The sequence below is a fragment of the Sinocyclocheilus grahami genome, unplaced genomic scaffold, assembly GCF_001515645.1.
Source record: "Sinocyclocheilus grahami isolate Dianchi unplaced genomic scaffold, SAMN03320097.WGS_v1.1 scaffold350.1, whole genome shotgun sequence".
Taxonomy (NCBI): Eukaryota; Metazoa; Chordata; class Actinopteri; order Cypriniformes; family Cyprinidae; genus Sinocyclocheilus; species Sinocyclocheilus grahami.
In genome coordinates this window covers 643,488-652,681 of record NW_015505529.1, presented here as the reverse complement: position 1 = coordinate 652,681, position 9,194 = coordinate 643,488, and the positions used below count along the sequence as shown (strand labels likewise).

Sequence of the window (9,194 nt, the reverse complement as noted above, 5' to 3'; positions counted from 1 at the left end):
CATATAACGCAGATAAAATGCTTGAAATGGTGTAATTACTTAGTTTGTAGAGCAGAGTGCGCGCCATTGTTTGCTACTGGCGACCTGGATGAAACGCTTTAAAGCTTAAGTCTATGGAAAACCATTGAAACTTTGAACGGCCATATCTCCGCACCAAATTTGGGGGATCCCTTCAGCTCGAGGAACCCTCTCAAACGCGAATCGAGTGTATGTCTAGAGGCCCGCTTTCGAATGAGACCACCCCCGCGTCGATAGCCCCCGGGGTTCGGGAGTTACGGGTGGTTAAATTCGCGATCCAGGGCGCAGACCGATCAAGCGATCCTGGGGGGCTACCGACGCACGGAGGGTGGCGTTCGAGAGGGCTCCTCGAGCTGAAGGGTTCCCCTGAATTTGGTGGAGATCCGCCGGCGCGTTCACGAGATAGTGATACCAGTCAACACTTTCACTTCAGTAAGGAGGTCTCTTGTATTCAAGCGTTGTCTTATTCGACCGGAAGTGCCCTGCGAAGTGGACTTCACATGAATTTCCGCCATGATTCCAGTTCCAAGGGAATGTACACGTTACGTTCAAAGGGCATTAAAGTGCGCGAGATGTGAATTTATATTGTATTTATTTACAGAGGTATATTATGTCACACTTCACACTTCTCTAGTAAGTTTCGTCTGTGTGTGAAGACAGTAGCGCAAATCCGTGAATGAATGTTCCGAAGTGAAATAAACTTCAAAGGAATAAAGTTGAATGGAATTTAATTGAATTAAAGTTGAATAAACTTAAACTTTACTGTTCAGTGCACTGATGTCAGACTCATTTTGGTTTACTGTTAAATTGTTAAATGTCCTGCCTCCATTATGTATCTTTGTCACGTGATCATTGCAAAAAATGTGTTTATGCATATATATTCTGTTTATGTATATACTGTATTCTATATATAGTACCAGTCAAATGTTTGAACCCTGGAATGGGAAAGTCTCCAAACTTTTGACTGGTACTGTACTATAATATACACAAAGATTATCGGCCGATATATTGATATCGGCCTTTTTTACTCCCTAATATCGGTATCGGCCCCCAAAAACCCATATCGGTCGGGCTCTAATGATAAGGAAGTTCAAAAGAGCATAATATATTGTATTCATTGTGTATCAATATTCATTGTTTATCAATGTTAAAAACTCAATCAATTTAATGCATCCTTGCTGAAGAAGGTATTAATTTCTTGCAAAATTGACTACAATTTCCATCTCAAATTGATCACAACATATATCCAAGACCCCAAATGAACTATTCTGTTATGCTTCTTCACAGAGACATGCTAATCTGGCTATGACTTCTGTGATGATAAACTCTCTTCACGCTATAAAACATTATAATGGCTCTTATTTTGTCACGTGTTAAGGTAAAGAACAGGATGCATGTTCTAGTTCAGCTGACTGTAAGAAACCAGCAGTGGCTACTCCATGTCAGTGTGTGTGCCATAATCGAAATGCACACCCCACTTCCAGCAGCACAGCATCTAAACCACCTCTGGTTGATCTTCCTTGTGAAGGTACTTCTGCTCAAGCTCCAACCCCTCTCTCAAAAGAAGGTAAGCATTTTCCGAAACCTTTTGACCAAAAAAAAAAAAACATGAAACACCATGATAAATTACTTAAATGGTGTCTGTTTTCATAGAGTATGGTTTCTTGTTTCAGCAGTCAATAGTGACCAGTCTAAGAAGTCCACTTTGTCTTCCCGTCTCTCTGAGAAACTTCAGGCCTCTCTCTCCAATGGAGAACAAGATGATGATTTTAAGATTGACAGGAAGCGCATTCGTACACCAAGCACAGAGCAGAAGGTACCTCTGCAAATAGCTTCTATTCCTGTGACATTATTGATTGGCTTGTTGAGTCTTGTCATCACACTCAGTTTTTTTTTCACAGAGCAGCAAGCGAAGATGTCTCGAGCGAGGAGTGATTTACATTGATGATGATGAAGAGGCGGCGCATCTGGAGAGACTGGTGCCCGGGGCTCAGAGTTGGACCATGGAATTGAACAGTGGTGCCAGAGCTGACAGCTGCCAATCGCAGCCACAGTGTTGTGTGAGTGCACCTCAGACACATTTTCTGCTCTTATCTCTAATTGGGAGACTATGATGTAATAATGTGTCAGTAATAGCCATGGAGAGCACTGTTTGATATTTCTCCTCATTTCATCATCCAATACCATTAAAGGGATAGTTTGCCCAAAAATGAAAATTCTGTCATGATTTACTCACCCTGATATAATTCTAAAGCTTTGCCGCTGCATGTCGCCAGGGCTGGCGATGAGGTTGCTAGTGGGCGTTCTCACTACTGGTTGCCTTGACAGCGAATCAAGTTTCTTGCCGCTAAATACAAACATTTTGGAGGCAAAAGACTAAATATAATATAAACAAAAATGAATGAGAAACAGAGCCTACTTTTTTCCATTGCGTATGGTTATCTGCAGCTGAGAGGAGAACGATCTCATGAGCTCTACTATCCTCTTTCCTATTGGCTGTCACTCCCGAAAGTCACTCTTCATATGCATAAAGTTGAAGGATTCTTAACTTTGTCACGTCGCTGGACACGCCCCATCCGTCGCCAATGGCCGCTGACGCACTTGTTGCCGTAAATCGCCAGCTCTCTATTGAAATGAATGGGATCGTGTTGCTTTGTCGCTTGTAGTGTGAACGGGGCTTAAACCTGTATGACCACAAAAGAAGATATTCTGAGCACAAAAGAGGATATTTAAAAAAAATAATGGTATCCAAACAGTTTTGGTGACCATTGACTTCCATTGTATGGAAATATACTAATATATAAGCATTTTTTCCAAAATATCTTCTTTTTTTGTTCCATGGAAGAAAGAAAATCATGCAGGAACAACATGAGGGTGAGTAAATGATGGCAGAATTGTAATTTTTAGGTGCACTATCCCTTTATCCCTACTTCAGCTGTTTTACCAAGGATGCCACTGGAAATAGTATGTGTTATTAAATAAATAAGATTATAATAAACAATATTATAATTAATTATTTAGTTGCAACTTATAATTATTAAATAAATTATGTAGTCTTATATATTGCATGTGTTTTGTTGTTTTATTGTTGACCATTTGGTGGCAGCAGAGGATGGATCAAAACAGATTTCAAAGGTTCATGGGGATATTTTTGGATTTATTTTGGGGGGTTTTCACACTTCTTTTGGACGCTTAATTATGTGTCTGTAAGCATGAATTATCTCTGTTAAATTACTGTAATTTGACTAGTACTGTGCCACAAAAAACCATATAACTCATGATTAAATGTATACACACATAGTTGCTTTCATCCTACATACTGTAGGATGGCACCAAAGCAATGTCTGCTTCAATGCAAAACAGGGTTATAATAGACATTGAGGATGCTGGATTTGTTTAGTTTTAGCTTATAGACATTGTGGGAAGGCCTTTTGGATGTCACTTCTGTTTGAAATCTGCTTGATCTTTTATATACATAATTTGATAACCTTAAACAAACAATTGGCACCTCATCATTTCCATCAAGCAGAAATCCTGCAAGAAAAAACAAGAAAATCTGGATTTATGAAGTGTTATTATGAAGATGGTGCATTTGTTTTGTTTGAACGATGCTGATATGTAGGGCTATAAAATGTATAAGGCCTCTTAGAAAATCCGATGCAATGTAACAAACACCACAGGTATTCATATAGCCAGTGGTGAAAAGAATCTGTGTCAGCGTGATTGTCCTGTCACACCATAGGACATATTGCTTACAACTGGCACAATGGAAAAGGAGTGACTTGTGCTATGCGTTCCTCAAGATTGGTGGTGGGCCCTTTGAAGCGAGCTCCAGTTTAATTAAGAGGTTTGCCTTGCTTGGCAGTGATCTGTGAAAGCCTGGGATAAATATTGAATGGGGTTCACCTGCTGGTTACGGCGCTCCGGGGATAAACAGGTGCTTTGTGAGATTGGGGATTTGCGGGGTGGGGGGCTCCGGGGTAGCTATCAGGAGGGCTATAGGGAGTAAAGACCTCACTGAAATGCTTCACTCGCTGTCTCTCGCCCGCTATCTCTTTCTCTCTCTGTCCATCTGTATGGTGAGGGTGCAGTGGCCCAGGCAGGCGGACAGTGTGAGATTTCAGTCTCTCAGGTGTCAGGCTCTCAGAGCCAGCCTGTTGAAATGCAGTCTCCATTGTTCGCGCTCACACTCAGGCCTGCATCTTCCACCACAGGGCCATTGAGGAGCACAGACAATCTAGCCTCACCATCTCAAACACAGGAGCTGCTCTCTCCACACCTCACCTGGCAAACAGAAATGCCACTGTCTAACAGAACAAACCCAGCTCTTATAATGTTTTTCACCAGTAACTGATAAGTACTTGGTAGAATCCTCCGCCTCTTCACGCAGGAATTTATCAATTGCTGTTCTGATGCTGATTCGTCTTTAATTCTACTTTCTTAATGGTTCCACTAAAGATTCTTTTGAATTTGAGTTTAAGTCATTGACTCTTCCATCTAATTTGTATGTGTTTGCGATTAGATAAAACAACTTTAGCACAAGAATTGAACTTTATTAGTTGCTGTGAATGTTTTGGAAATTCATTAAAAAGAAACGGTTCATTAAAGTTGTTTACTTGGGAATCTTTTAAATTCATTGGTAGCGTTGTGATTTGTGTTTATGAGCCAGTTGTTTTTAGTGAATCAGAATCATCAGCTTAAGAATCATACTTCACTGGTTGTGTTTTTGATTCTTAAAAAAAAGAAACGGTTCATTAAAGTTGTTCACTGGGGAATCTTTTGACTTCATTTATCGCAGTCTGTGTTTAAATCACTAATAACACCTATCTCAAGTTTATTTGCTTGAGAATCTAACTTCACAAGTAGAGCTGTATGATTTTGATTAATTAAAAAGGACAGTTTTATAAAAGTCATTCACCTGGAAATGTTTTAACTTCATTGTTCTTGCTGTATGTTTTTTACAAGCTAGTTGTTTTTAGTAAATCAGACTCATTATTTCAGGAATCAGACATTACTGATTATGCTGTATGTTTTTGATGATAAAAAAAAAAAACAATCACTAAAGTTTGTTCACTTGGGAAGCTTTTGAATTTATTGATCACACTCTGTGTTTGATTCATTAAAAGCAACTGGCTCAAAAGAGTAATTTGCTTGAGAATCTGACTTTACTAGTTATGCTGTATGTTTTTAATTCATGTAAAAGGGTCAGTTCATAAAAGTCTTTTGGGAATCTGGCTTTATTGGTCGTGCTCAGTGTGTTTAATTTACTAAAAACAACTGGCTCTTAAGAGTCATTAACATGGGAAATGGACTACACTTGTAGCGCCGTATGTTGGTTGCACTGTATTATTATTATTTTTTTTTTTTCTCCCAAAAGAAATCAACTTATTGGAGTAATAAGCTAGACACCAGTCGTGCTGTATGTTTTATGCTGCTTAGAAAATACTTTCCGACTCCCTTTAATTTTGCACATGCTGGAACGGTTAATGTACTGAATGTCATGAAGATCATTCAGTTCTGGTTTGGAAAAAACAATTATTAGTTCCTTACTCTACTCTTCACATATCCATTGTCCCTAAAATACACCATGTAGTGAGCAGCTTATTTTATGTATTTGTAGTATGTGTGCTGGCCCTGAACTGTAACTAGTTGTTAGGGCTCAGAAGAGCTGTGAAACGCTGTCATTGTATACCAGTGCTTCTACAAACCCCCAAAGACACTTTCCCAATATCCTTGCTCATTTTTTAGTGCGTGAACAATGGCCACATTTTCTTAGCAGAGCAATGAGCTGCTGGATGCATCTGCAGGTGTCTGCCCCTGACTGGAACAGCATGCTTGGGTTAACGCTCCCACACAATGCCACACACTGTTTTATTAGGAGCCGCTGTTGAGGTCTGGAGAGGCCTGAGGTGTAGCACTCTGCTCCACTGATATCAGGGCCTCGCCATGAAAGAATGCGCCACTCCGCCTGAATGTGTCTGTGGCGGCAGGTTCGGCCAATGGAAGCTGTTATCTGCATTCCAGGGGTGTCTTATTTGCTGTGCGGTAGCAAGAGGGGCCGAAACTGTGGCAGGCTGCATGTAACGGATACCCTTGTGTCAGCTGTTTCCTGCACGGCTGCTGACAAGGCCTCCCATTCACAATCAGCCCTTTCTCTCCCCTCTGCGATGAATAAGTAATTATTCGGTATAGGAGGCAGGATACTTGGACTGGCCTATTGAATGTGGCAGCAGCAGGTAAGGTGATCGGCAGGGCCGTAACTCTTCCTGCGAAGCCGTAACCTTAGCTGCTGCCAGCTCTCTGTTTATTTAGCACGTCGGCCCAGGTCTTTGTCCCATCGGGGGACGGTTTGCAAGACAGGCTCACGTTCGCTTCCATTCTATCACTTACTGTAATATTTAATGACAAACAAGGTTTGAGAAGCAGCTCTGGTAACCGGAGCTGGACCTCTTCAGTGGAGTGCAGGCTAAAGGACAGCTTGATCCCTGATGTGAAGGTGTAACGCACGCCGTGACTTAGCATTTGCTTATGAGGGATAATCTTACTGTCACTCTTAGGAAAAGAAAAGAAGCTACTGATATTTTGAAGGACTGAAGCAAGACAGATATAGGAGATTTATTTATTATTTATTGGTATCAATCAATATTGGATATTTAATTGTACATGTTAATTTAGATTACCTTTGCCACCATCTGACGCTCACTTAAAGTTCAAAACGAATTTTAATGTAAATACTAATAATAATTTAATAACTTTAAATGTAAATAAATAACTTTAAATTTAAATGTAATCTTTAGCCAATTTAAAAATGAACAATAATTTTTCATATGCATAATGTTGTGATGCTTAAATTCACTTGTAATATTTAAAATTATTGATGTGTGTGTGTGTGTGCGCACGTTTTTGTGATTTATGAGGACACAAATTTATATAATGACGGGTATAGTGCTGGCCGGTATACTGGTTCATACCGAATTCCGGTATTTATTTTTGTTATGATATGAATTTTTAAAATACCGGTGTATGTCGCTTAAACAATGTTCGGAACGCGACACTGTTTGAAAGGGGTCCCTTTTCACTGTTGCACTGTGTTGAGGGAACAGCTGTATGTGTTACTAAGCGTGAAAGTTCTGAAACTGAAGCTGTAGAACTAATAGAACGTGATGACAGAAGAACTCATCCACAATATCCCCCTGCCATCAGCTCCCGCGTCTCACACACAAGCGCGACTTTAGCACTAGATTTAGCAACTTTCAGATTCTTTTAGCTGCTTTTTTCCATAGAATATTCATACTGACAAACCTAGCGACTTTTTTGGATAAACCTTAGCTATGGTTCAGTTGGAAGATTTCGCCAGTGCTGTCCTGCGAACGCGAGGTCTGACTTTCCCGGATAAGTGTCACCTCTCTCGGCGTCTGTTCTGTGCAGTGAGCGGCAGAGAAGCAGCGCATTCAGTTGGCTGCACTGCAGCCCACTCATCAAAAACAGCGTTTCCTAGCACCTTAGCATTAGCATAGTTCATATCACGTGCACTTTTTTGTTTGTTGTTTTTTTGTTTGTTACTCAGACGCAGGCAGTGCGCTGCATGAGACAAAAAAAGTAATATAGCCAAAACTACCGCATAGCCGCTCTTTAGTGTAGATGCATGTTGATTTTATCAGACGATGCCGCGATTATAAATGAGAGTGACTCCTGGTTAACATGTATTAAAAGGGGTCGTGTTTAGTCACTATTTAGTGTGGTATTTTTTGACAATATTCACTCATCATGACCGTAAAATAGGGCATTCTAAGTCAATATACTGTAGTATTTCCTCTCTCAATCAGTACAAAATATGGTTAACACCCGGGCATGCATGAAAAAAAAATACCGTCATGTACCATGAAACCGGTATAATTTTGAAAAATACTGTGATATAAATTTTTGGTCATACCGCCCAGCACTAGGGTATGACATAGGTATTACAACGAGAAGGTGATTTATGAGGACATTTTGAGTGTCCCCATATTTCAAAAGGCTTATAAGTCATTCAGAATGAGTTTTTTTGAAAATCTAAAAATGCAGAAAGTTTCCTGTAAGGGGTAGGTTTAAGTGTAGGGTTGGTGTAGGGCAATAGAAAATATGGTTTGTACAGTATAAAAACCATTACACCTATGGAATGTCCCCACAATTCACAAAAACAAACCTGTGTGTGTGTGTGTGAGATTTTTTTAATGTATTTATACAAAATTGAAAAAAAGTTGTCAGTCATGCCTGGACAAAATCATGTAGTTGAGAGGGGGGAAAATTACACACATCCCTGTAAAAGTCACATTTTATTTTTAGATAGGACAGAACAAGAAACAAAATAGAAAGATTATAAATGCTATAAATAAGCTGTGCATTATTTGTATAGTCAAAACTTTGAATAGATTTTTAATAGAAATTAAATAGTGCTCTAGACCAGTGTTTCCCAGTAGGGGTGCCGTGTAAAAAATATTTTTTAAATATTTTTAAATTGCTAAAATGTAAAAAAAAAAAAAGCAGCTATTGTATAATATCCATTTCTGATGTCGCTAATAATTAGAGATGCACTGAAATTTCGGCTGCCGAAAATTAGTTCACCGCTCAGGGTTCACTTTCATGTGGTGTGACGCTCTGCGTATTATCCCGCTCTATGTGTGTGTGTGCTCCACTCAGTCGCTCACGGTCCATGTGAGTGCTCCACTCGTATACCGTTCATGCTCATCGGAACAGCAAAATCCACTCAAAAATCGAGCTGACAGGAAACATCTATGTAGTACAGATTAGGGCTGGGTATCGTTAACATTTTTTTGACTTTTTCTTGACTTCGATACCGGTTCCTGAACGATACTTTTTTCGATACCAATTTTATGAAATCTATTTGAACAAGATTACATTATCTAAAAAAAAAAACTTTGGTTTTATTTTTCAGCTTGTTGATGTTTATACAAACTCAAAGACTCATCTCCTGAGCCACTGCACAAAGGAACAAAATGTAACTAACAAAAAATCAGTGCAAATAGTTTTAATAAAGCTCAAATAGTCTTCAGTTTACACATCTGTTAGCTACATTTACACTAGTGCATGCTCATTTTAAAACGCATAGCTCAGACAGAATCGTAATTTCTATTCATTTTCCACTGATTTACTGATGAGCATTAGCAGCTTCCAGC

The 9,194-nt window shown here is 39.5% G+C and overlaps 1 protein-coding gene across 1 annotated transcript in view; it reads left to right on the top strand.

Annotated features, from left to right (window-relative positions):
• The window catches only part of LOC107548546 (Fanconi anemia group J protein-like), a 43,553-nt gene that overhangs the window by 5,651 nt on the left and 28,708 nt on the right, over window positions 1–9,194 (top strand). Inside the window, exon 6 of the mRNA XM_016229264.1 lies at window positions 1,920–2,078. Within this exon, the coding sequence (XP_016084750.1) occupies window positions 1,920–2,078 (159 nt within the window). The remainder of the gene's footprint in view (window positions 1–1,919; window positions 2,079–9,194) is intronic.